General features: G+C 45.3%; 5 protein-coding genes across 5 annotated transcripts; 1 reads left to right on the top strand and 4 right to left on the bottom strand.

Moving 5' to 3' along the window:
• Positions 1-1,599: 1,599 nt before the first annotated feature.
• On the bottom strand, positions 1,600-2,564 carry C8R40DRAFT_1168633 (uncharacterized protein; the record flags this gene model as incomplete). The annotated part of the gene is made up of 4 exons (XM_046231218.1): positions 1,600-2,096; positions 2,157-2,227; positions 2,291-2,510; positions 2,549-2,564. 4 exons carry the CDS (start codon positions 2,562-2,564, stop codon positions 1,600-1,602), a joined length of 804 nt encoding a protein of 267 aa, XP_046088385.1.
• A 4,951-nt stretch (positions 2,565-7,515) lies between these two features.
• Positions 7,516-8,154, bottom strand: C8R40DRAFT_1168632 (uncharacterized protein; the record flags this gene model as incomplete). The annotated part of the gene is made up of 3 exons (XM_046231217.1): positions 7,516-7,739; positions 7,795-7,958; positions 8,015-8,154. The coding sequence occupies 3 exons, from the start codon at positions 8,152-8,154 to the stop codon at positions 7,516-7,518; spliced, it is 528 nt and encodes a 175-aa protein (XP_046088384.1).
• Positions 8,155-8,283: 129 nt separating this feature from the next.
• Positions 8,284-11,123, bottom strand: C8R40DRAFT_1040909 (uncharacterized protein; the record flags this gene model as incomplete). Its single annotated transcript, XM_046223957.1, has 5 exons — positions 8,284-8,642; positions 8,671-9,734; positions 9,762-10,429; positions 10,477-10,767; positions 10,830-11,123. 5 exons carry the CDS (start codon positions 11,121-11,123, stop codon positions 8,284-8,286), a joined length of 2,676 nt encoding a protein of 891 aa, XP_046088383.1.
• Positions 11,124-12,114: 991 nt separating this feature from the next.
• Positions 12,115-13,523, top strand: C8R40DRAFT_1068011 (uncharacterized protein; the record flags this gene model as incomplete). Its single annotated transcript, XM_046225963.1, has 8 exons — positions 12,115-12,187; positions 12,244-12,407; positions 12,459-12,501; positions 12,657-12,724; positions 12,781-12,831; positions 12,878-13,034; positions 13,201-13,265; positions 13,320-13,523. 8 exons carry the CDS (start codon positions 12,115-12,117, stop codon positions 13,521-13,523), a joined length of 825 nt encoding a protein of 274 aa, XP_046088382.1.
• Positions 13,524-21,886: 8,363 nt separating this feature from the next.
• C8R40DRAFT_1068010 (uncharacterized protein) lies at positions 21,887-22,307 on the bottom strand (the record flags this gene model as incomplete). Its single annotated transcript, XM_046225962.1, has 2 exons — positions 21,887-21,981; positions 22,037-22,307. 2 exons carry the CDS (start codon positions 22,305-22,307, stop codon positions 21,887-21,889), a joined length of 366 nt encoding a protein of 121 aa, XP_046088381.1.
• Between the last annotated feature and the right edge of the window lie 4,732 nt (positions 22,308-27,039).

Raw genomic sequence — 27,039 nt, 5'->3', positions numbered from 1 at the left:
ATGCATGATCTCGTTCTAGAAGGAGTATTTGATAATTCCTGAGTTCTAGAAAGTCATTTCGAGTCAATCCTCGGTTCATGGTCACTTGAGTAAGTTCTTCCAAACTCCTGCCAGTGTAAGGTCCAATAAGAATACCCTTGGTAGGTCATACGTGAATGGTCATCCTTCGGATGTAGTCCGAGTCTGGTATAATCCTGCTTGACGAACAGGTAGACTGCTATCCGTAGGTAGTATCGGGGATGGGTAAACTGACCAACTTGTGGTAGTATGGGTATATGGTCCCTTCAACTTATTAGACTGATTCAGTATCGACTTTGACTGTCAATCTGGGTCTCAATTACAGTCCTCTTGATACAAATCTATACGTGAAAATGTCACAATTCACGGCATAGACGTCTAGCCAAAATTTAGGCGTGTCACCGGGATGTGAGAGGTTTTGAGGAGCAGGCTCGACATGCATACCAGAGTTATCTTCATCATAGTAAGAAGAATGCGGACCTACTTCTTGTTCTCCTTCTTGTTCTTGTATCCCGTATGGGTTCTCTGGTTTCGAATCGGAAAAATGTTCTGCACCGTGACCGAAACCGTAGCCTCGACCCCCATCATAGCTCGAGTACGGAATATTCAAATTCGACTTTGGGTTGTAGCCTGCGTACGACAAGTTTGCCATGAGATACTTGAGTTCGTATACCTCCTCCAAGTCAAAGGTACAACGTTCTTGATGCGTGTGGAATAAGGTCTTGGAAAGAGCAGAAAAACTTTCAATTTCAAATCCTGTTTACCTTCATTGTACGTAGGTGAATTGAATGTTTACATACAGAGAAAAAAAAAAAACTTCCAATGCAATACAGTGCTTTGCGAAATGGTTTGCTTGTATGGATTTTTTACCAAGTGTTTATTGCTGTTTGTTTCTGATTATTTGTCCAATACATTTTTGGGCCGAGGCTCGAGAGGGCTCTCTTTGAGGACCACCACGGCCGTCGGGCTTCAAAAAGTGATTGATGAATCCTTTTTGGGGTAAAAATATATTGGACAAATAAATAAACACAAATAGATGTGAAAAAGTTGAGCAAGCAAAGACTTACGCAAAGCACTGTAGCATTTCTCGGAATCGACCGGCGAGGGGCAATCGGGGGCGCTTCGCGGAGCTGGAAAAAAGCAAGTTAGGTGGAAGGTAAATTGGCGAAAGTTCCGTAGCCCAAGCCGAACCGAGAGCGAGCTTCCGGAGAAAGCTTGCACTGGTGGCACTGTCAACAACAGTGATCTCCAACTATCGTGATCGTCCGAAAGCATCGTTGCAGTTGGAACAAGGAAACTAGTGTCAGTCAGTGAGGACTTGGGAAGGATAAAGGATAGTCAATAGAGGGAAAAGTAATCTCATTGAAGGAATTTCAACAAGGCCAACAACGACAAATTGATGACAGTATTTTGACAAGGCTAGGAAGAACAGGGAACAAGGAATACTGGAGGAGTGAATATGTTCATGGGAAGACGTTGTTTGTTTGCTTGAATATACTTCGCCGCTGGTTGGATGTAACAAAGAATATTTCAGCAGAATGTTGCGGAAAGTTCAAGTGTCTTGTTACATCTTAATGCAGACTATGATGGTTTATTAAGCACTTTACCCATAGCTGGTCTTTCCCCTTCTCTATAAGGTCCTCCATGACATGTTTTCTCTTCTCCTCCTCGACACGTCTCGCCCTCCCCAACACATCCTGCAATCAAAACTGCAAATTCCTGCTGCACAGCTGTCCACTTCTGCAACACTATGTTCACATCAGGAAATGCACCTGCCTGTCCCATGTCTTTGATTGATTCCTCGATCCATGCTATATTGTCCTTGATGTGTACCTTGTTTACAAGGCTGTCAATGACCAGTTTCAAAAAACTGAACAGAACCCCCAAGGTCGTTACACTCATAGGATCAATGACAATTGTTCCATCCCATGTGTACTTTGGAGTCTTGATGGTAGTGACAGCATTCAAGGACGAATCATATATGTAGCAGTTTTGGGTGCCAATGCAAAGGTGTAAGACCTGGGTCAGAATAGGTCTTAGGGTAGGTTTTGGTATATGAAGGTTTATGTTGTAGCATGCTAGGAGCAGGCTGGAGCTCCAAGGGAGCTACGGGAACCGCGACCAAGGACGGGAATGACCTAGTAGTGGCTGGAACGACGAGATGGTGACCCTTGAGGGGGTTCCTAGGAGGTCCAGGGAGGTCCCTAAGCTGTAGGGAGGTTAAGTAAGAGTGTGGGACCGTACAATATTGCGTAGTAGGAGTTGTACTCACTAGAACGTCAATATAGGACCAAATAGGTTGTAGATGTAAATGGGTCTCGAGGGTGTAAGCTCCCAAGAAGGTATATGCCAGGGAGGGTAGGTCCCTGGGGACTGGGCTTGAGGATGGACGTCCTTGAGTGTGGGAGGTGTTAATGGAGAAGCAATACGTAGTTCAACGTGAGGGGTAGCTTTGACGTTACTTAGATCGAGGTCCCAAAGCTTACGGGTAGCTAGGGAGCTCTGGGAGGTTTTGGGAAGGGTAGCTCACCAAAGCGTTTAGGCATTGGGGAGCTTTAGTAATGTTCGAGGGAGCTCGGGGACTCACTCGGAAGGCTTAGACTCGAAGTAAAAGCGTATATTCGACTGTATAGACGATCAGAGAGACAATAGACGAGAGTAAAGAGAAACAGAGGTAGAGAAACAGAGGGTAAAGAGAATTCCGTATAGGTAGCAGGTACAAAGGGACAGGGACTGGACCTATGTAAAGGGTGTGTGCTCAAAATATACCAAGCTGGGGCTTGGGGACATTACGGAGCTACTTAAATAGGTATGGGAAGTGAACAAGGGAACATGAGGCAGGTAATCAAGGGAGACAGGTGATCGAGATTGGTACTTAATGGGGCTGGTGCTAGGAGTTTCATACGCGTGTCGGAATGGTTGTCAGGACTGTCTTGGGGAGGTGTGTACTACCTCGGGGATGTCTTGGGGAGGTGTAAGGAAGCGTGTGGGCTGGTGCTGGGGTTGGTCTGGTTGCGGTCAGGGCATGACAAAAGGGCAAAGAGAAAGGAAGCTGGCTTCTTCTGTTTTCTTTTCAGCCAAGTCTTTTGATCTTTCATTATGCGTGCAACTCTGAGAGTATGATCTCCACGATTTGGGTCTACATTCTCCTTGTCAACTTTGTGAAGACAAAGAGTTTGAAATTGATTTATTGAGGCACAAATCGGTTTTAGCCACCATTGCCAAGGGGCCGGCAACACTAACGGGAGTGACACCGAGGAGAGCAATCATCAAGAGAAAACTTGATGAGAAGAGTTGGAACAACATAGTAAAAAATGTTGTGTTTGGAAGTGTGAGGACAGTTGGGATAAGAGGATGACAATAGTAATGGCCACAATACGAGGAAGGTGTGTATTCACTAAACAAGATAATTTGAGCAATGTAAGAATTAGGAAAGAGGAATTGAGAACACACCACTGCAAAGGATTCTGATGCCTACGAAACTCCTTGATCTACAAAGAATCACCGGGATAGGTGTCCAATTGCACTTTTGAGTGTGACTAAATCCAAGTCAGCTTAAGTCAAATAAGAAGAAGAGAATGAAGAAAAAGCATAATATTGGTGGGGATACAGAAAAAATCATACCGATGATATGACCCATTTTTATTTGAGTCTATAATGCAGTAATTATGCATTTTCAACTGTAAAGTACTATCAGTGATACTGAGATTGGACAGTACATTGTATTCAGAGAAATTACACAGATCTGCACAGTGATTGCGTCTGAATGACACTTAAGTGGGTCTTCATAGCAAAATACAGTTGTATTTCCAAGTAACAAAGCTCTAATACTAAAACTCACACTTGTGTTTGACTTGGACTATGACAATATCTGCAGAATTAAAGTGTTCCGAGCTTCACCTTTGTATAGCATTTCAATAGAGCTGAATGATAAGATTGAAAGATAACAATATTCCGGACCTCTGGAGTTAATTCCGAGAATATCAGGATTGATTTAGCTTATGTCCCTCATCCGGAAAGCCTTCCGAGGTACAGCATGATTTCCATCAAAGGTAGCACATGGTACAACAGGTCCACATGCTACTCCGAGATGCAGCATGATTTCCATCAAAATCAGCACATGCTACAAGAATTCCACATGCTACAACGATTGATATCAGTTGTCAAGGGTTGTTTTGAGGATATATAAGGAGGGTGCTGGCCTCTGAATGAGAACAAGCACTTTCCCCCCCCACTTCTGCAAGGATTTGGTTGGTTGGTTAGTAGCTTCTGGCTATAGTGACAAGTGCACTTTAAACAAAGATGATATAGTGTTAACTTTCACTTTAAACAAGTTAGAGTTTAAGAAAGACAGAAAGAAAGAAAGTTCAAAGTCACAGATTACCATTATGCTTCAGAGTTAATAGCAGTCAGAGTGCTGTGAGTAGTGCACACTCTTTCTGTGGATTGTACTTGTAGTGTATAATACAAATCAGAGGTTTTGTTCAGTTCAGATAAAGTCAAAGAAAGATTTAGCATGCCTGAGTTTGATAGAATCTCGAGAAGAAAAACTATTCAACCTCAACATTATACCCACATGATGTAGATATTTGTAGAGTTGCAGTGTGATCTTGCTTTTTCAATGATAAACCCCCTTGAACTTAGTGTTTGATGATGGTTTGTGTTAGTGTTAGTGTGAGTGTTAAAGCTTGCATTAGCATTTTATGCATAGCCCAGAGTCAGCATATCACCGAACCAGCGTCAATTCTTTGGGGGGAAGTATTGAATTAGGAACAAACAGGAATAAACTTCAGTCTGCAAACGGGACCTTTTATGCATATTTAGCTCAGGTACCAAAGGAGAAGAAAGGAAATTGTGATGATTTCACCTGGTGGTAACTGTCGCAAAGAGATCCAGATTGCACCGGCCCAAAGGCTCCCAAAGGAGCCCAAAGGCATGCAAATCAATCGTCAATTCATTCACCCATCACCCTCCTTTGGGGATTTGGCACAACAATGTTCGAAGTTCAAACAGTGGATGACTTCCATAAGGAAAATTAATAAAAGTCACGTTTTATTTTCTCTCCCGGGCCAAACGGTTACAGTAATCAATGTCAGATTGAGGCTCAAGCCTACTTCCAAGAGCCTGCCAAAAGTGGTAGACTAAGCACAATAATATGTCCACATACTCTCACCCCCACTGCAGTCTATCATTCCTTGTCGGATGAGCATTCACTGCAAGTGGGATGGTTGGGCCCGGCTGTTCCCTTGTGGGACCCTGTCTTTGATGGAGCCGCGTAGCTATCTATCTATCTATCTATCTCTCATAAATCTTCAAACAGCTCTGGCAATGATGTGAAATTTTGTTCCGAAGATTTTGTTTATAGCCGTAAATTCAAGTCTTTTTCAAGTCCAACCGAGTCCCTTCCCACTAAATCTGTCCTATTAAACCTCCATCCCTTCTGATGCCTCAGTTGAACAATGTTTCGACTCGTTTGGCTGTTCCGATACCAGTGTTTTATCCTTGAAACTACAGAGATCATCTCCGTTGTCCGACATGAAATCTCTGAATAGACTGCAATCATCAAAACGAGCTCGCTTCCATTTATCACTAACACCTCGGCGACAAGGGTGAAGAAGAGCTCGAGAATCTGTTGTTGTACCTGTTGCAAAAGCAATAGTGCCGGTGGTCCTTACGGTTGTTTCACCATTAACTTGTGTCTTGTTGATTTCTCGAAGGTCAAGAAGAAATCGCAAAACCATTATGGAGGATAGACTAAGTAATATCAGCACTGGGATGAATGAACGGTAAGATTAAGTTAATACTTACACGAGCATGAAATTATTGAGGATAGTACTGCTTCCTTGCTAAAATTCAATGTCAGGTATAAAGACTTTTTCATCTGGGAGTGAGGATTCTAACTTGCGGATCCTGCAATAGGATTTCATCAATTGTTGACATCAAACACCTGGAGAAAAGTGATTAAAAGATTGAACTTACAAAGTAAAGTGCAATCTCAATCAGCTGTGGAACTGTCACAGTGCTGATAAAACAATGCATCACTTGGTTGGAGCAAAAGGAGAGACATGGATATATATTTACCCAAAGCAAAGGACACCTACGTTGGAGGGAAAACAAAGTCAGCAAATATGTTCATCAACCAGAAAATAGAGGGGCGCGAGCTCACCTGATCTTAGTATATAAGTTGCAATGCGGGAGCTCTCTAACCCTTTCAATTTCCCGCCCCACCGAATGGTTTTGATTATCCTGACGGTTACAAGAACTAAGTATGAAGGGTGAAGGGGATATCTTGCACTCAGTGATTCAGACTTGAACTTGTACTCCTTAATTTTGCGATAGTTCACTTACTGGTGGTGAGGACATCAAAACACGCCAGAGAAATGAATGTTGTAATAGTAGCTGGAGACATCTATGTAAGTTGTCGTCCACGAGCGCAACACATCTTATACATACATTTGCATATTATTGTATTATCAATTCAGCTGGAGGCTTTGAATGGTCCCAAAGCAAAGCATGCTTACAGCTTATCAGAAGACTGAGAACATGAGGACTGAACGCCTTGCCACTGAGAGGGATATTCAGCAAACAGGAATGAGATACCATGGCAGAGTCAGCTTCAGCTTGAACGACTTAATCACATATACACCAAGGTAGAAGACTTACAACATCTAGTCCAACAATGGCCACACCTAATGCGCTGAGGATCACCACAAAGAAAAGTCTTCCATCCATGATGGCATAAACACATAATGCAAACAACGTTGGGAAAAGACCATAAGCACTCCGACGAGCAGAGAAGGGGGGGAGTGACATACCAGTTATTGCAGCACAGGTAGGGATGAAAGAGGTGTACCAAAAGAATTGATACAGAGCATCACAGCTATAATTTGAATGTCATCGGAGGGACTACTATGATATGCTTATTATAAAATGGACACACTACATAGCAAATTAGATCAGAGGAAAATAACGAGTGTGCAAGTAGAGACTATCTCACCTGCAGAGTGCTGGTCTTGTAGCACAACTCCCAGACCTGAAAAACAACCACAGGGTATCGGTTCATGTAATAGATCACATTTGACCATCGAAAATTGGCACTCCAGATGAGATCCACTTCTTGTCCGAGATTGATGAGGATCTCGTACGCTAGCACCGCTAAGTCCATAGCAAGGTCAAGTCAATGTATAATCTTCAAGGAACAGAAGGGACCAGAAAGCAGCGGCACTTACTGGTTTTGGCATATGATGCATAGTTAACAATGCGACTGTCAAAGGTTTCATCAGGAAAACCACCCTCGGGAAATAGGGTGGAAACTTACCAAAAATTTCGTATTTCAGATAATTTGGCTAATAGGCAGCATATTTTTTGACTACACACTAATTTCGGAAAATATCTCAAAATATTTCTGCAATTATGAGACATCTAGCATATGTTTGGAATGTGATAGATGTAAGGATTAACAGTAAATGAAGAGCAAAGAATGTTTGGAAAGAGTGTTTAATGTTTCTGACTACGTGCCAGTAAATTCTCTAGTCCGTCTTGAAGACGAGACAGCTGTGCATCCTTCATACGAACCTCCCCCTCTAATCCATGAATGCGGGAAATGAGGCAAAGGTTTTTTTCAATGATATCCTGGTTCACTCCACTGGGGTCAAAGAGCATCCGATTGACTACCTCTTGAGGGTGAAGCAGTGTCCGAACAAGTCGAGTGTACATAGTAGCTAATATGAAGAGTTATTCAAATCAAAGTTGAGCATTAAAGGGTGTATAACATACGGGTTGCATACAATGCCACTTTTCTTCTGTCGTCCCAAAGAACGACTGGTTTTGAGCATAGCGCGCAAATAATTCCATCAGAATTGATATGAATGTCGACAAGTGTTTTGTCTGAATCAGTCTCCTCGAAGACCGTAATTCTTTCCGGGCATATTTCGGGATCACTAGACCAGCTTGCATTGAGTATACCGAATCGGAAACACATCATATTCAGGCACACCTTTCGATAGCTGCCTTTTGATTCTGAATGAACTTAGACAATTCGGCAGCAGTCAGTTCAATTTCAGTTTCTTGCGAGCTTGGAACTATTTCATCCATGTCCTCAAAGCTGGGGGAATATACTCGATATTTGTGGTCCATAGAGTGGGAGAGGATAACAAGAAACAAGGAAAAGATGGACGTGTGTGCCGGCGTAAGTGGAAGAGTTCGAAACACTCATAACGACCCTGACCATTCTGAAAGATCATTCTGAAGAAAAGCATATGTTCATTAGCCTAGATTGAAGTATGTATGTGTATCTCTAAAGGGATTAACAAAGAAATGTTCACATCTATCTAAAATATTTTTGCTAGTCCATTCGGGAAGTACTGATCCACCCCATTTTGGATATAGATGGATGCTACTCTGAATCATCTTGACTGGGACCACCGATGCAGAAATGACCCCATCTCTTCCCATTTGTTTCTTGAGGCGGTACATCCCCATGCGACTGTCTGTATGACGGGGAAACTTGCTGAACCACTCCACATAAGCTAAATGAGTTGGCGGAGTTATGTTTGGAGGAAATAGCTTGTAGAGTGTCTTTTGAGGCAGAGCGAATATGACCCGAACATGTCCAACTTGTGTATCTAGTAGATTCATCAGACCCAGATAGACGTGATACTGTAATGGGTGTCGTACCCTTGATAAAGTCATCTCCTTGTTCACTAGTAGTCCTGCGCACACAAACAAGAGCAGTATCAAAACGTGAAACTCTTGTTTTTTGGTTGCGAGAGTTATAGCGGCAAGGACAAGCAGAGACTGCGTCAACAGTTTTCTGGTCATATAAGTCTTGATTGTTGAACTTTAGGTGGTGCCAGACAGGCAGAGCGGCAAATAGAAGTGTGATGAACTCAGCCATCTCTGAAACCTGCCATGGTACAAAGTCGGGATGTCGGTGTTGTGCAATAAACTGTTTGAGCGCTGTGACAAACTGCGTAGCACAATATCCTCGTGGGCCTGTATCCTGAATCTTCGACAGTGAGACTGATTTGACCATAGGATGCTGCGCTATCCTTTGCGTGAGCAAACATCGGAGATCTTGGAGTGTCCGAATGGCACCAGGAAAGTCATAGCGCAGACCAGTGGGAGGAACAGGATGAAATGAGGTAGATTTTATTGATGTCGGGTTGGTCCTTCTCCATGCGATATAAGTTGAATGGTAGCCAATCTTTTCCTGACGCTCTAACCACTTTGTCATTTGAGCGTATTCATCTTTCCGGTTGGTAGCACGATATGCATCCTTAGCAAAATTGATATGAAGCCGTTCAGTGGTCTCAGTGTTGTAGTTGTCGCACATTCCGAACAGCTCGATAGCGCAGACACAACGACACATGAAGTGGACCCCCGGGACATTGAAGTGCTGGCGCACGTTCAAGTCGATGAAGACCTGCTTGTGATCATGGAATGTTTGCAGGGCCTGCTCAAGGATGTCCAAAGATTCATTGCTATGAATGGGATAGCATGCAAGATAGAGAAAGTCAAGGAGTGCACGAGTTGCAGTTGAGAGAGCATATGATTGGCGAGGAGTCAAGTGGGGTACATCGATGATTATACCTAAGAGGAAGGTGCACATTGCCCTGTGTTCCATTCCACTGACTTGTGACAATGTCAAGATACCTTTGTGAAACTGACGGACACTATGGTTGGGAGGAAGGCGACGGACGCGTGCGTCAACTTCACTAGCACCACATATACTCGTAATCTACCCAATGAGGTGCTTCATTACGCCCTGATACATCTGGTGAAGAATATCAGGTGTTATAGATCGGAATATGTTGGTGAATGGCAAATCTTCCCAAAATGGATATTGAACAGGTTTAATATTGGCATCGAGACAGCTTTGAGCCCAACTATCAGTTCCAATGAGTTTCGTAGATGCTATAGATTTATCTGGATCTCGGACTGGTGAGGTGGATGGGTATTGACCTAAATGTTCTTTCGTAGTCATACAAACAGGACAATCCCCATAGTATGCACAGGTAACCAATATCTGTTCCGGATAATCCCCAACATAAGCAGCTAAAATAGGGTGACAGCGACGTTTAACACCATCACCACTTTTCATAACGATACCGTGCATCCCTGCCTCCTTCAGTGGTGCGACTAAGTGGGTCATACAGGCATGAAACAAGTTGGCTACAGTTTGACGCCATTGAGCTTTGTTAGTGATGTGAGCCAATTTCGATGTCGGAAGATAGGTGAGAAGAATTTGTCCTTGATGGGATGGTTTTCTGCAAATCTCTTTTGGAAGATTCCCAATTGTGAGATAAACGGGATATGCAGTCTTGTTTCGGAACAGAGTGACTTGTGTCTTGTCACTGGATAAGATGACCGGAATGATAGCTGCACCCGGAGTTTCAGCCTCGAGCGCAGTCTAAGCAATATTAGACTAGATTTTCCAATAGAGGATATAAATCTCACCTGGGTAGCCCACCACCATTTACCAGTGTGAAGATCATGATACAACCGGGAAGTCTTGTCAGCATCTGAGTAATGTCGCTCAGGAGCAACACAAAGATACCGAGCATGTTCTGGAGATCCATATAGAGCACGGATGCACTCCAAGATGTCCCGTTTGTAGAAATCAAATGCTTCTCCTGCAATCACAACTTCTCCATGTTTGAATGAGGGATGTCGAGGAGGAATTTGGGTATCAATAATGTTATTGATTTCTGCACTGCTTCGATATGATAAACCAAGGGCTTTGCAAACCTATTGCAAAAGTATATTATTAACAATGAGTCTAATGGTCAAACTTTGGGCAATGAACGTACACCCTTGATTTCAAGTAGCTCTGAAAATGCGGTCGAGCTAGGCCCACGTATCTTTGCCCACCGAGCAATTTCCCAATCGATACGGGATGTAAACGGAGCCCAACAGTTGGAATCAATTCCTGGAATTTGTGACTCGTAATGAAGAAATCCATCTGATGAGTTGAAAGGGACTTGGGCAGGATTAGAACCAGGAATAGGTGTCCCTGCCTGGCCACCGAAGACAGTGACATGGATATTGTCACGGTGAGCTGGGAGTGATCGGAGGAGTGAGCTTTTTGGCTGAACTATATCCATATCCATGTTGTTGTCGTTGTCCTCCAAGTGATTTACCATCGCAGATTCCCGGGGTGCCTCCCATGTTTTTTCTAACTCAACCGGAGAATTATCTCCATCTGTTTCATCTTCATCTTCTTGACCAGTGGTCATCTGTATGCCCTTAGTATCTCCTGATCCATCTACAAACCCAGGTAAATCTTCAGGCCCATAATCATTTCCGAAGAAATCTCCTTCAAAACCAGAGGCACAATCTGAATGGTGTTGTTCAGGGGATGAAGGCAGCGGGGATGAATTGGGGCGATGTGATGGAGGAGAGTGAGATCTTTGTGGACTACGTTTACCGCCTCGTCTCAAGGCATCCACCCGAGCCTGACCAGCTTCTCGACACTGAGACTTGGTGGTTTGATCTTGGTGCTGTATAAGATATGATGTCTGCGTGAAATTCTTCCCGCAACCAGAGCAATAGTTTAGATGGGTAGTCAAAAACATGTATTGCCTGCAGAGGTAACAAATACAGCTTTGTTGTCATCTATGTAGGGAGTTTTTGGGCTCTGAGTCAGCAAAGAAAAATACTCATGGTTTGTTTTCTTTTCTGTGCATTTTCTTTGTATCCTGTTTCCTGAATACCTTCATTGCTTCCTATTTCTTACTCTCAATATCTACAAGGGCAAACAGAGTATCTTCTGCCGACAATCCTTCAGCTTCAGGAGCACCAACTGCAAAAGTGCAACGGGGACATCGACAAACAAGAAGCAGTACTGATGCTAACACTGTTGTCCCAGTATCTAGTACCAACAAAAAGCGAAAAAAAACTGGTACAGACCTTAGAGCTTAACCATTTATGTATCTTACCTATTTATTTCACAGTTGAGCCGTTGGGAACTCAAACCAAAAAGGCAAGGGGTAGCCCTCGTGCTGCGTCTGGTGTGGTCAGCAGGGGTGGGGGAGCCACTACACCAAGGAACCGACCTTCAGAGGGTGAGCAATAAAATTTTGATCAAGAAAAGCTATGAATGTTATACACACAGGGACCCGCCAGACCAGGTACCGTGCAGTCACCATCAACGTAGATGAAGAGGAAGGTATTTGCTTGTTCATATTTCATTATCCTGTAGTTTGACAATAACTTTGTCCTCAGCTCCACTACCGAGGAAGCGCAAGTCACACAATGAAGAAGACTATAGTACAGCAAAGGAAGTAGCAGAGGAGTCAGCTAGTGAGAACAGTGTTGATGATCCAGACATCGAAATTGAGCAAGAGCGCACAGAGGATCAGATGGCTGCACACCTTTTCGAGCAAGAAGTAAGTGAATGGCTTATGTCTTCTTTTGAATCTATGTTTATGGACTTTCAGAGACCGCAGTTCACGGTGTTCAATGAGGACAAGGAAGGGCAATGTATGTTCATATTTCTCACCAAGCATGTTGACTAATCATAATATTCCCAGCTCATTGACGTCGTTCACATCATTCACGGGCATCCAGCCATTCAAGCTCTGCTTTTGCCTCGACTCCACCTTTGACTGATTTCAATGGCACTTCTGAACCTGCAGATGATGGCTCAACTGCTGACCTCAATGATAATATGGACAATGGCGCATGGGAGGACAAACAAAACAATGTATGTATATATTTGCCTTTTTCATGCTTTTCAATTGAAATTTATTGTGCGGTCAGGTTCCAGCTCGCAAAATCTCCAAAAAAGCTGCCAAGAAGCTCGACTATGAGGTACGGAACTTTTCTGTTAGTATTCCCATCCTAATACCATGTACAGCTGCCTCAAGTCTCAACTGAAGCCCTCTCAACTATGCAAATGGTGCCCTCTCTTGCTATGCAGCCCAATTCTTCCACTACCAGCGCAATTGTGTGGAAAGATCCAACAAATATCAAAGCTACCTACCAGGGCCGTAGTTGGGTATTGTCCTTAACCAGTCAGCCCACTTCAATGTGTAGAGTCATTGACTGAGCTATTAAGGAAGGAAAGACGGACCTTGTAATGGGCCATGAAATCTGTCCTCTAGAGCCCGAAGGACTCAAACACCTCGCTCTCAAGAAATTAGTCAAGGCGGCAGATTTTTTTTGGGTGGGATGGTGCAGCTGACGTTGCTCACCACTTAGAGGCGGGTGACCATGATAGCTATATCAGGCCTTTGACAACATATGTACGTCGCAACTCATGATTATGATCACAATCTCCGCAATATTAGTTTTTATAGGTTAGTTCACGCATTGGTAATGAACATGCCAAGGAGCTCAAAGGTCCGGGTCTCAACACCGTCGTAGTCAATGCTTATGGTTTCACTGGATTAAGTGGCCCTTCCGCCACACAACGGATCATCCTTACTCGGCACTTTATGTATGGCCTAGATTCAGTAGGTTATGGACATCTATTACTGTACAAGACTGATCTTGTCTCATAGCAAGGCAACTTCGATGACACAAAACCCTTCCAGCACAAGGCCTATGCTGACTATATATGTACTGTCATGTTTGGCAATAACCTATATTCAGGTGTCGTCGCCGCTAATCATGCCCGATTTGTTTCATCTATCAAGACAAAGCCTTCAGAATTAGAAGTGACGAAAGGGATGGTAGCCATAGCCACAGCTGGGGTATGTTGTCATAAAGTACGCAGCCCCTATCATTTTCCTTTTCTCACCGTCTCGACGCCTTTACTTGTACGATACATCATCCCATCACTGTCAAACCCCCATCGATTACTGATCCATCGATTACTGATCCACCTGACCCATCTTCTCCTTCTACTGGCTTCCGCCACCTTCCTTGTTCCTAAACTGTACAGTATTACATCGTTGTTTCTCGCAGACCGGATTATGTATATATAGCCAACCCTCCACAGCCTGGTCCCTTATCTTGACCTCTCTGTCATTATCTGGGACCAGGTATGTGCTTACTTATTATTACCTATGACTACGATACTCAATATATCTCTGTCATTATCTGGGACCAGCTTGCCGCCGTTCTGCTTAGTCGCTCCGCCTTGTTGCCTTGTCCAGTTGCTCCGCCTCACCGTTCTGCTTAGTCGCTCCGCTTTCCCGCTCCGTTAGTCACTCCGCCTCTGCCGCTTCGTGACATTAGGTCAAGATCCATTACTGCACTGACAGCCTACCGATAAGGTTGTCCTTGCAGGGTCTAGAGACACCACGTCTTCCCCAGTTCCGCCCGACTCTGAAACACCTGTTGCCAGTATAGACTGCTCCGCACTCCCGCACGCACTTGACCCCAGAGACCAAGCTCACGCCCATAACAACGACGATACTTGGCGCGATTGCCAGTCTCAACCTTGCCCCAACGCCCTTTCGAACTCAATCCGAGAGCCACTCACTGTGAGCAATATAACCTTCCTGCCGATTCCCCAGCCCCGATTGCCTACTCCCATCATGTCGACTCCTATCCCGCCTGCCCCAAACACCTCTGCGGAGGATCTCATGGCTCAGCTCATCAGACAAGTAGCTAACCTTGCTACAGCTATGGAGGAACGCTCATCCTCTAAGTCAAGCATGAACAAACCCGAGGTTTTCAAGGGTAAAGATGGCGCTGAAGCCCGTCGCTTCATGGCTCAGTTCCAGAATTGGGCATCAGAACAACCGGATCTCGCCAAAAGCCAAGTAAAACTCATCAAGTCCGCCTTGGGCTTCTTCACAGAAAGTGCCGGAGATTGGGCAACTCCCCATCTGCTACATTTCAATGCGGAAAATCCCCCTTTCGGAGGAAATTGGGAGGCGTTTCTGAAGGAATTTAGCCAACGGTTTGAACCAATGGACCCAGGTATGGAAGCCCGTAGCGAGATCAAGAATCTCAGGCAAAGTAAAGGACAGACAGTTGCGGAATTCGCTCAGAAGTTCAAGGATATCGGAGATCGGACTGAAATGTCTGATATTGACTTGCGGGAACGTTTCTTCACTGCATTACTCCCAGAGATCCGACAACACCTCATCACCGTAAACATTGCCCAAGGAATTGCTCCGACTCTGAAGGAGGCAATCAAACGGGCCATATCGGTGGATGTCTACCTGCACGATCCCACCATGACTGGCCGGAACTCTGGATACCCTCCCACGCATACCGCTCATACTACCCCTGCTGACCCCCACGCTATGGACATTGATGCAACCCACACCAGTAATGGGAATACTAGGGAGGCATTCCTAGCTCGCATGCGAGGACGATGCTTTGGCTGCGGTGCCCAAGGTCATGTCAAGCAAAACTGCCCACACCGAGAAACCACCTGCCGCTACTGTGGACGCCGAGGACATCTGGAAGCAGTCTGCCAAGACAAATTCATGGGACTCGGACGAGACCGAGGCCGACGCCAGCAACCTCGACGCCAACAGATATCCGCTACGGGACCCGCGCCATTCTCCCTATTCCCAAACGAATCCGTCCAAATCGCGTCCTCGACCCCAACATCTGCTCCTGCACCCGTAGCTGCTACTCCGAGCCCCCCTAACCAGGACTTTTCCAATCAGATTGGTCAAATAAGGGAATTACTTGATCGTGCTAACGCTATGTCCTCCTCGTCCTCTGGCTTTCAACAGGGTTTTTAAAGAGGGTACCCGCTTCGGCTGCACCGAGAGTACCCCGTAATCAGTTTGTTATGTTCGCTACTTCCTCGTATGACTCGCACCCATCATGTACAATATCGTCGATCCGGGAATTAAACTCTACTTCCCCACATTTCCGAATTCATGCGAGACTAAGAGGAAGGAATCACAGTATAACAACTGCAGCCATGGTAGACTGTGGAGCTACCGCCCTGTTTTTAAACCAAGATTTTGTCACCCGGAACCATGTAAGATGTGCACCCCTCCATAAACCAATCGACGTTTTTAATATCGATGGAACACCTAACCGAGCTGGACGGATAACCCATTTTGCACGTCTAGCACTCACAGTGGATAATCAAGAGCGATGGATGGACTTTCTGATCACCAACCTAGGAGGTGAAGACATCATCCTTGGACTCCCCTGGCTACGGAAGGTAAATCCGGAGATTGATTGGGAGAAAGGACGACTTTCAGTAAAGCCTCCTCGAGTAACGATAGAAGAAGTCCCAGACGAGGAGATCTTGTACTCTCATCTAGCCGCCACTCACACAGAAACCCCGATCCTCGAACTCCCGGAACTGGAACCTCCCGCAGAAAACCCCCACATTGAGGTGCCACTAGAAGCGACCCTTGAACCGAGTGAATCAGCAGCGGTGGAAGAACCACCAATACACCGAATTCGAGCCAATCATAAAACTCGCCGGGCATGGGTAAAAGCAGGAATTCTAGAGGAACAGACGGAGGAAGTCTGGTGCGCCGCAGGATTCACTTACTCCCAGCAGCTAGCAGAGGAAGCCAACCGAGACAAACCTGTTAAAACCTTCGAAGAAATGGTCCCTGAGCAGTATCGTGATTTCAAGAAGGTTTTCTCAGAATCCGCCTCCGAACGATTACCTGCCCACCAACCTTGGGACCATGCGATTGATCTCGTACCTGGAGCACCGGCAACCATGCGTACCAAGATTTATCCCATGTCCCTAAACGAGCAGGAGGAGTTGGATCGTTTCCTAGAAGAAAACCTACGGAAAGGCTATATCGTCCCCTCAAAATCACCAATCTCATCACCGGTCTTCTTCGTAAAGAAGAAGGATGGGAAACTCCGTTTTGTACAAGACTACCGGAAACTGAACGAGTACACTGTGAAGAACCGATACCCGCTCCCATTAGTTGCTGACATCATTAGCCGACTTCAGGGAGCCAAATACTTCACGAAGTTTGATGTCCGCTGGGGTTACAATAACATACGGATTAAGAAGGGGCATGAATGGAAAGGCGCGTTCGCAACAACCCGAGGCTTGTTCGAGCCTAAGGTCATGTTCTTTGGTCTCACAAATTCCCCTGCCACGTTCCAAGCACTTATGAATGCTATATTTGCTGATCTCATTGCAGCCGGCAAGGTGGCAGTCTACCTAGATGACATCCTTATCTTCAGTAACGATCTCGAGGAACACCGACGAATGGTACGGGAAGTATTAACTCGGTTAGAAAAGCACGACCTCTACCTACGACCCGAAAAATGCGAATTTGAACAACAACAGATTGAATACCTCGGACTCATCATCTCAGAAGGGGAGGTGAGAATGGATCCGGTAAAAGTAGCGGCTGTTCGTGACTGGCCAGTCCCTACTAACCTTCGGGAACTACGAGGGTTCTTGGGATTTGCAAACTTCTACCGACGCTTTATCCGGAATTTTGCCAAAATAGCACGACCTCTGAACGACCTGACGAAGAAAGACACCAGCTTTACCTGGACCGACACTCGACAGAAAGCATTTGATACCCTTCGAGAAGCCTTCATCTCCGCACCGATCCTTGCTCTATGGACACCAGACAGGCCTACTCGAATCGAGGTAGACGCATCAGGCTTTGCCACGGGAGGCGCCCTTATGCAGAAGCAAGACGATGGCCAATGGCATCTGGTAGCCTTCAGATCGGCATCCATGCAGCCAGCGGAACGGAACTACGAAATCTACGATCGAGAAATGCTTGCTATCATTGAAGCACTGAAGGATTGGAGGAACTTTCTAGAAGGACTCCCTCAACCATTCGACATCATTACGGACCATTCGAACCTCGAATTCTGGCGCACTGCACAAGATCTCACCCGCCGACAAGCCCGATGGGCCCTCTATCTGTCACGGTTTGACTTTCATATGATCCACCGCCCTGGCAGAGTAAACACCCAAGCTGATGCTCTCTCCCGCATGGCAGTTCATCATGTATCGGACAGTGATGATAACCGACAACAGACAGTCCTTAAACCTGGCCACTTCGTAAAAATTGCAGCTTCGATCCTACAGAACCCCTTAGAGGATCGTATCCGGAAAGCCTCAGAACGGGAAGCACAGGTATTGGAGGGTCTCAAAACAGTCAAAGAGCACGGACTACAGCGCTTGGCCAATGGAATAGCCGAATGGGAAGAGGACAATGGGTTGGTCTACTACCGAGGTCGAGTATACGTACCAGCAAACGACGACCTACGCACTGAGGTACTCCGTCAATGCCATGACCATCCAACTGCAGGACACCCCGGACTACACGGGACACTCGACTTGGTCAGTACCCATTTCTGGTGGCCTACGTTGCGCTCTTTTGTGGAAAAATACGTTGAGGGATGCGAGGTTTGTGCCCGTAAGAAGATCCAGCGACACCCACGGGCCGTAACTCAACCATTAGATGTACCATCCGGTCTATGGGAAGAGGTAGGGGTTGACCTGATAACACAGCTACCTAACTCCCAAGGCTACGATGCTGTCTTGGTTTGCACAGACCTGTATGGAAAACAAATTCACGCTATTCCTTGCACCAGCTCCATCACAGCCGAAGGCGTTGCCGATATTTACTACCGAGAGATCTTCCGTCTCCATGGTCTTCCTCTTCACTTTAAATCCGACTGCGGACCCCAGTTTGCAGCTAAACTCATGCGATCCCTTCTCGCTAGGCTAGGAATTAAATCAGATCTAACCTCCGGATACCGTCCTCAGTCTAATGGCCAAACCGAACGAGCAAATCAGGAAGTAGAGAAATATATCCGCCTCTATGTAGGACGACGACAAGACGACTGGGCAGAGCACCTTCCCATGGCGGAGTTTGTGATTAACTCACGGACTCATTCTGCGCTAGGCATGTCCCCGTTCGAGCTAACCTACGGCTATCTTCCCCTGTTCAATATCCCAGTGGGCCAACGCAGCGGTATTCCAGCTGTGGATGACCGTATACGGATTCTCCGAGAAGCGCGACAAGATGCCGGAGCTGCCTTACACCTAGGAAAGAAACAACAGAAGGAGGGATACGAACGCGGGAAGCGGAAAGCTCATCAATTTAAAGTTGGAGACCTAGTCTGGCTCAGTGCAGAGGACATTAACCTTCAGCTTTCCAGTGAAAAGTTAGGAGATCGACAGCTTGGCCCTTATCGCATTCTGGAGAAAATTGGCCCTTTAGACTACCGCCTTGACCTTCCCCTATCCCTAGATCGCCTCCATCCCGTCTTCCATGTTGATAAACTATACCCCTGGAAAGGTAACTCCATTAATGGCGAAATACCAACACCACCAGAGCCGGTATACTTAGAGGATGAAGACGAACCGGAATACGAAGTAGAGGAGATCTTAGACAGCCGGGTTCGATGGAAGAAGTTGGAATAGTTGGTTAAGTGGAAAGGTTACGACGCAGGGCACAACTCTTGGGAACCCGCAGCCAACCTCAGTCGAGCACCAAAAATTGTTCGGGCCTTTCATAAAAAACACCCAACAGCGGCAAAGCCTTGACCATCGAGGGCAATGGTCATAAGGAGGGGGGTAATGTCATAAAGTATGCAGCCCCTATCATTTTCCTTTTCTCACCGTCTCGACGCCTTTACTTGTACGATACATCATCCCATCACTGTCAAACCCCCATCGATTACTGATCCATCGATTACTGATCCACCTGACCCATCTTCTCCTTCTACTGGCTTCCGCCACCTTCCTTGTTCCTAAACTGTACAGTATTACATCGTTGTTTCTCGCAGACCGGATTATGTATATATAGCCAACCCTCCACAGCCTGGTCCCTTATCTTGACCTCTCTGTCATTATCTGGGACCAGGTATGTGCTTACTTATTATTACCTATGACTACGATACTCAATATATCTCTGTCATTATCTGGGACCAGCTTGCCGCCGTTCTGCTTAGTCGCTCCGCCTTGTTGCCTTGTCCAGTTGCTCCGCCTCACCGTTCTGCTTAGTCGCTCCGCTTTCCCGCTCCGTTAGTCACTCCGCCTCTGCCGCTTCGTGACATATGTGTCAATCATCTCACAGGTGCAAATACTGATGCATTTATGTCTAGATTCACGCAATACTGCAAGATTATGCCAATGGTCAATCCAGGGGTAAAGCAGCAAGCTTTCCATTGCCCGAGACCCCTGGTATTTGGAGTTCAGCTTTGTCAGTCCTCAACAACATTGAACGTGTCAACCTTCCTTTGTACCACAAGATCATGCATGAACTATATCTAGAGGCTTCGTAAGACTGGCTTCTTCATATTTGACTATATTCTTATGTACTTACAGAGGCGCTGTACCACTCAACAAAGGCGGCGTGACTGAGGAGAATGTTTTTGACACCGTTAACTGGGCTGCGCTAGCTGCGATTGATGTGGATCAGTCTAATACCAGCCCCGCCGCTTCTATGTCCTCTCTGCCAGGTATGTACCCCGATATCAAGCCCTATATAAACTAATGTTTTCACGCAGCTACACGCACTACATCGGGCATTCCGGTATTAAGCACCGCCACTTCGCCCTCGTTAAATGCCACCACAGGGTCCGTTCCAACTAGCCCTTCCACATAAAACTTCTCTAGTAATGGTGTCATATATTAAAACTGTTTTAATGTTGCTATCTTCGTCAGTACAATACATTCTCCAGAAATATCCATAATGTTATTTGAATTTTTAAACAAGAAAACCCATGGTTAATTATGAGCTGATTACAAGCTGATTACGAGCTGATTAGTAGCTGAGTAGTGGTGTATCACTGGCAAAATATTGGATAATTACAGGTAATATTTGAGAAACTCCAGAAAACATTTTACTAAGATGGGAATACTACTCAGAATTCCTCAAAGATATTCTCAAAAGCTTGGACAAACATTCGGGGAATCTGCAAAAATATTCCTCAGATTATGGTAATTGGGAAAGGGGGCCTAGCTGATTAGCAAATTCCCCAGAATTTGGTTAATCCAGCTAATTTCGACAATTCTGAGTACTTTTGGTAAGTTTTTGCAGATTTTTCTGAAGGCAGTTTTCCTGATGTGATGCAAGATCGCAATGATTCCATTCGGATAGTCGGTCTACTTGTTGTTACAGATGTGATATACGTAGCACTGGATAACCTGTTCCATTCCGATTGTTGACACTGCATACTATACTGGTACCGCAAAGACCAAACCCAATAGTCCAATAATAAGACGGGACAGTAGGCTTTTGCTTTATTCGTGGTTCCAATGGTTGAGCTCTGATCATAGGACGGGTTGTGGTTGTGCGATAGTTATATCTCGTCCAACCACAACACAGATCAAGGCAGAAGGATGACAAGAAGCTTAAAACCATTGATTCAATGGAATTTCCAGTGCATAACTAAGATTAAACAGGAGACGTACAAGCACTTAGCAGCGTAACAAAACGGTTGAACACGATCTTGGATGGCCCTATTTGGTCGTGCATTGGAATATGATTGTAACCAACCCGAATTCTGGTTTTCATGCGTGCATTTAAAGTACTGACTACTCTTCCAAATACGATTTTGATAAGTAGAAGGAATTAGAAAAGAGAGATTCCCATGATAAGAAGGGCTTTCCTTCCGAATTCTGTATCTATCTGTATCAAATTACAATCACAGAAATCGAACTACCATGGCTGAAGAATATCATTGTAATATAGTAATTGACTCCACGAAAGAACATCGAGCAAGAGATCCGCCGACTAGATTTTTTGCATTTGGTATGGTGAACTTATCCTTGATGTTGCCCGAGTTATTTGGGTGCGCGCTATCTTGATACCTAGCATTTTCACAAGCTGCCTGCCGGAAGCGGATGGACTATAAGCGCTGTAGCGGACTTGGACTTGGAATGAGAGCGCTTCTAATACCGGGCTCTTCCACAACTAAGCTACCAGAAGTCAATTCCCTATCACTTCGTGCGCAACAATCAGCTCGTTCCACTGAATGGATCTTGAGTTTATCCTCTATCCAAGAAGGAAGCTGCTTTAACGGCTTTTCTAGATTCGGACCCTATTCCTAGCAGGCCCATCCGGACGTATGTATGTGGTACATCTAAGAATGAGTCGTCAATGCCAATTCAATTTGCGAAATTTATTCTGCCACCTACATTTGCGACAGCAACACTTTCCAGCTCTGATAGGAGAGGATGGGAGCAGTTGGAACATTGCCTGACCAAACACAGAGACTGTAGTCGCGAGAGGTAGCTCTAGCTCGGCTCCAGTTTCATTGTCGTAGCAGCATATTTGCTTGAGCCCTTCGGGGACGAAAGCGACATACAGAGTTGTTACTTGGTGTAGAGTGATCATAAACTGCCACGTCAATATGCCATTGATAAAATCTCGTGGACCAAGTCCTTTGACTTCGTCCTCGGTATTCATGACAGGTTTTCAGATACTTCAACCTGTTTTCGGCAAGTCCTTATATCACGCTGTTGCCGATGAGATAGACCTAGGGTACTCAAGAGAAGGCGTGCAGAGCAGGATGGCGGATATGTATATGATTTTCCACTTCTGGCTTTCCTCCATGACGAACTCATAATTGAATTGCTTATGAGGAACTGTGGTTAATAAAATGATTGCACGTAAGGAAGAATAAATCTGACCTTTGTGAGGTTCAACTGCTGTTTGGGAGTGGGAACCACGTCACAGAACAGGAGCACTCCATGTTATCGGTACCTCCACACCCCCAGAATACTGATAAATCAGTGCAATGAGGGACATGAGAGTTTGTATGTTTGTGAAGTCTGAAGAGAATGTAACAGTTAAGCACGACAGAGCATGAAGAATGGAAGAAAAGTATACAATGAGATAATGGCTGATAATTAACGGGAAGTTCCCGTTATCTCAATGTATTTTCCTCACTTCAAGAGAGGAAAGGAAACAAGGGTAACAGCAGTCATGCTATAGGAGCCACATTAAAGAAGGGCTAATCGGTCCAAGCAAGGACCTGCGAAGGAATCAGTCGGGTCCAAGTATCAGTTTGGGGAGAACAGCCCTCGTAGACTTGTAGTGTCTTGAGATTAGCCTAGAGAGGAGAGTAGTTAGTAGTAATAGAAAATAAACACTTAGTGTTGGACACAAATCGTTCACGCAACGATTTTACAGTTCACGATACACAGTGAGAGTTACACCAAAAAGGGGAATAAATTCGTTTGGTAAGTACATCTTGATATTTGACTCGGGCGGCCACACGTTCTCTTGTGTCGCCCGACGTCGTACATGCCAATCAGAAATATATATAACATTTGATAAAGAAAAGAGTCCGTCGAAGGTGAATATCACTAACTTCCCAAAGCTTCCAGCGCGTCCGAATGCGACTCGGGATTACACACAAGACTGGTTGACCGTACCGCTCGCCTACGACCATCAGCGAGGACAATTGGGTGGCTCAAGCCCAATGCCTGGTATGGGTGTGCTCCGAGGAAGCAATTCGGCGGCCTTGGCAGTTGGTAGGCATCGTGATGCGGGAGGGGGAAGAATGATCAAACAAAGTTGAGAGAGAAAAAAGAAAGTGAAAGCATAAGTATAGTAACGTACTGCAACCCAATGATCCTACCCAAACACTCCCTCCAATGATTCTGAATCCCGAGCTTGTTGGATAGAGTACCGCGTTGAATAATTGGCGAAATGAATATTGTTGAAACGGCGAGGAAACAAAACCAAAACCCGACCGTCAGATCGTGATAAGCTGAATGTGGCGCAGCGGGCTGACATTGCGTCGAAAAGGGAAGAGTGAGAAGTATGAGAGGAATAAGAGAGGGACGAGAATGAGATGATGGTGGTTGAAGAAGAAGAAGGAAAGGAATTATGTAACAGTCCGGAGTGCAATACAAATAAAATAAAGTATGGTTGAAAATGTCACGAAGCGGCAGAGGCGGAGTGACTAGCGGAGCAGGAAGCGGGGTGACTAAGCCAGGCAGTGAGGCGGAGCAACTAAGCAGGTGAGTGAGGCGGAGCGACTAAGCGGAGCGGAGGCGAACTGGTCCCAGATAATGACAGAGATATATTGAGTATCGTAGTCATAGGTAATAATAAGTAAGCACATACCTGGTCCCAGATAATGACAGAGAGGTCAAGATAAGGGACCAGGCTGTGGAGGGTTGGCTATATATACATAATCTAGTCTGCGAGAAACAACAATGTAATACTGTACAGTTCAGGGGCAAGGAAGGAGGCGGAAGCCGATAGAAAGAGAAGGTGGGTCAGGTGGATCAGTAATAGATAGATCAGTAATCGATGGAGATTGACAGCGATGGGATGATGTATTGTACAAGTAAAGGCGTCGAGACGGTGAGAAAGGGAAAATGATAGGGGCTGCGTACTTTATGACAGAAAAGGTATAAGAGGTGTGTGGCTACCAACAAAGCAAGCCACACTCCCACAATGTATATCATCAGAGGTGAACAGTCTGAATGGTCTCGATTCTCACTGGAATCATTCAGGTTATTCGATTGAGTCCAGAATCTTCTCAGGCAAAAAGTCTTTTTTTGTAACAGGAACCTTGTAGTATTATAAATTGCTGAGTACGAGCAAAAGGTGTCGAACATTCAGGTCGGGGTCACTTGTCACTTGTGTCGCCATGAGATCAGTCCAAGGCCCAGAATTTTATGATGAAATTGTCGCTCAGTTTTGTCCTGCACAGACTCGAGCGACATATATTAAAATTGTCAGTGAGTTTCTACCACATTTTTGAGATGGAGCAGAGCAAGGTTGAAGGAAAGAAGAATGAATAATTGCAAACTTACTGTTATTGAGTAGTGAATAGGCCTTGCCTGGACTCATCGTGTTCCCAATCCGGATTAGACACCTCACGAGGCATATGCACGAGCTGGCGGCGATCAATCCAGATTCACTTCTGATTCACTTTGTTCAAATTTTAAGAGATACTCCAACTTCCTTTTCAACGTCAAGCCCAGTGGTAATCCTCTAAGTGACCATAATGTACAATTTCTTCGGCACGGGCAAGGGTCTCTGAATGCGCTCGGTGAATTGTTGCACTGTTTGCGTGGTTCGGCTGTGGGTCACCAAATCAAATCTTTGGCTGAATGGTCTTCTATCAGTTTACGAGTGTCAAGGAAAATTCCAGAGTCTACGGAGAAACAGCTGTTTGGCCCAGGGTACCACGCAGAAGCGAAGGTACTGTCGGAGTCTAGACTTCAATCGCAGAAACTTGATTTGCAAAATCAATTTTTTGCGCCAACCAGTATTCAAAGTATTCACAATCGAGCTACCAGCTGGGTTTGGCTTGAGTAACTCTCGAGTCTATCGTCCTCTGTAACTCCTCTATCCGTCTCATTCGCAGTGGAATACTACCAAGGGACCCGGAAGGAGATTCTCAATCGTCTCGTATCAGGAACTGCAGTAGCAATATCATTCCGGTAAACTGAACTTCTATCTTTTCGCGTCTGTGTAATTTCGCTAACAACTCCATAGTCTTGCAAAATACCTACTCAATATCTCAGTCAGCAAGCCCTGTAATCACTGAAAGAAATTGCATTCGTCCACCGAATGGACTCATATAAATACAAGTAATGCACAACGACTGTCCCCAGCACTTCAGCAATGACTCCACTAATTCTTGTATGTCACTTTTGTCCTGCAAGAGAAATCATACACTAGCTCACGTCCCTCTGACATGTTCAGGTAACTGGCGGCACAGGCTTTCTCGGCTCGCATGTCATGGCACAACTCTTGGAGAAAGGTTATTGTGTCCGATCTGCAGCTCGGTCTGCTACCAAACAACGAAAAATATTTCCAGATAACCCAAATCTCGGGCCACTAGCATTTGCAGTATCACCTGCAATGACATATATATTTGAGTAACTGCAGTGCTACTGCATGTCACTGCATATGTCACTGCAGGACTACTGCACATGTCACTGCATTTGGTACTGTAAATGTTCTGTGCCCTGTACTGTGTACGGCATCATCCGAATTTGGGATAAGTACTCACGGTTCCGCTACGGGCCGCACGATTTTTGAAAGTTCGACAACAAAGTTGAGATATCTACATCTGCCAAGCCAAAGCTCGAGATTGTGTAAAACTGTAAACATGTTCCATAACAAAATCATGGAACAGGTAGGCGTTTGACGGCAAAGGCAATCCTACTTTTGGGTCTCTTGATCCTCTCGCAAGTTAGCATGAACTGCGAGATTCTTGACAACGTCGTTTCGAACTGAATTATGTAACCTTCGGACAGGGATAGAAAGTCAATGCAGATGTATCAATTTGATTCGAGATCTCCTCGAAAGACCTGCTGTACCATATATACTGGATATTATGATAAACTTGTGTACACAACTTCATCTGCAAAACCTGTATTTTCGGCTAAGGGTCCGAAAGTGGTTGAGAGCACTTCCCAGCAGTGAAAGCACCCAGAGCATGTTGCTTTCAGTGCTTTCAGCACTGGGATCTGCTGGGATCTGCTCTCAGCCCTTAGCCAAATATCCAGGTTTTGCAGATGTTATCTCAGTGCAATAGCCGGAGCTTACAAAGGATGAGGCTTTTTATAGTGGGAGCTTCACCTTGGTAAGCGAAAGGAAAAAATTGTACACGAGAGTTAAGTATGGCACATCTGTAAAACCTGGATTTTCGGCTAATAGCTGGAGAGCAGCTGACAGTGCTGTCCAGCTGGGAAAGCACTCCCAGCAGCTGATCAATACTGCTGGGAGTGCTTTCAGTGCTGGACAGCGCTCTCCAGCCAGTATCCTTGCTCTGGCGAACATCCATGTTTTGCAGATGCATTCTATCTTGGTTGCGAGTATGTTAACTGGGTCGTTGTGTATAATAAGTTGGCCCATGTAGAAAGTGCGAATGGGTCCTGACACTACTACGAACGTCCCACTGAACTGGCCAGAGAGTGCGCCAGATTCGAACGGTGCCGGGTGGAAGTCAAATCCTACAGCCTGTATCTGTGTATGACTTGGGTTGATAGTGAGAATGAACCCGGTTTGAAACTGGACAGATTGTGTCAATGAATGATGGATTGAATGACAGGGAGTAATACATACTATCGATTCTGGTCCAAATCCTCGACATTCAATGGAGGCACCACATCGCGCGTCAAAAGTCTTGCAGCACGAGCACTGAATACATGGCGCTTTCCATGTA

This window comes from Lentinula edodes (genome assembly GCF_021015755.1).
Source record: "Lentinula edodes strain Le(Bin) 0899 ss11 chromosome Unknown C8R40scaffold_10, whole genome shotgun sequence".
Lineage (NCBI taxonomy): Eukaryota > Fungi > Basidiomycota > Agaricomycetes > Agaricales > Omphalotaceae > Lentinula > Lentinula edodes.
The sequence above is the reverse complement of the archived record's forward strand: the minus strand, read 5'-3'. Positions and strand labels throughout refer to the sequence as shown.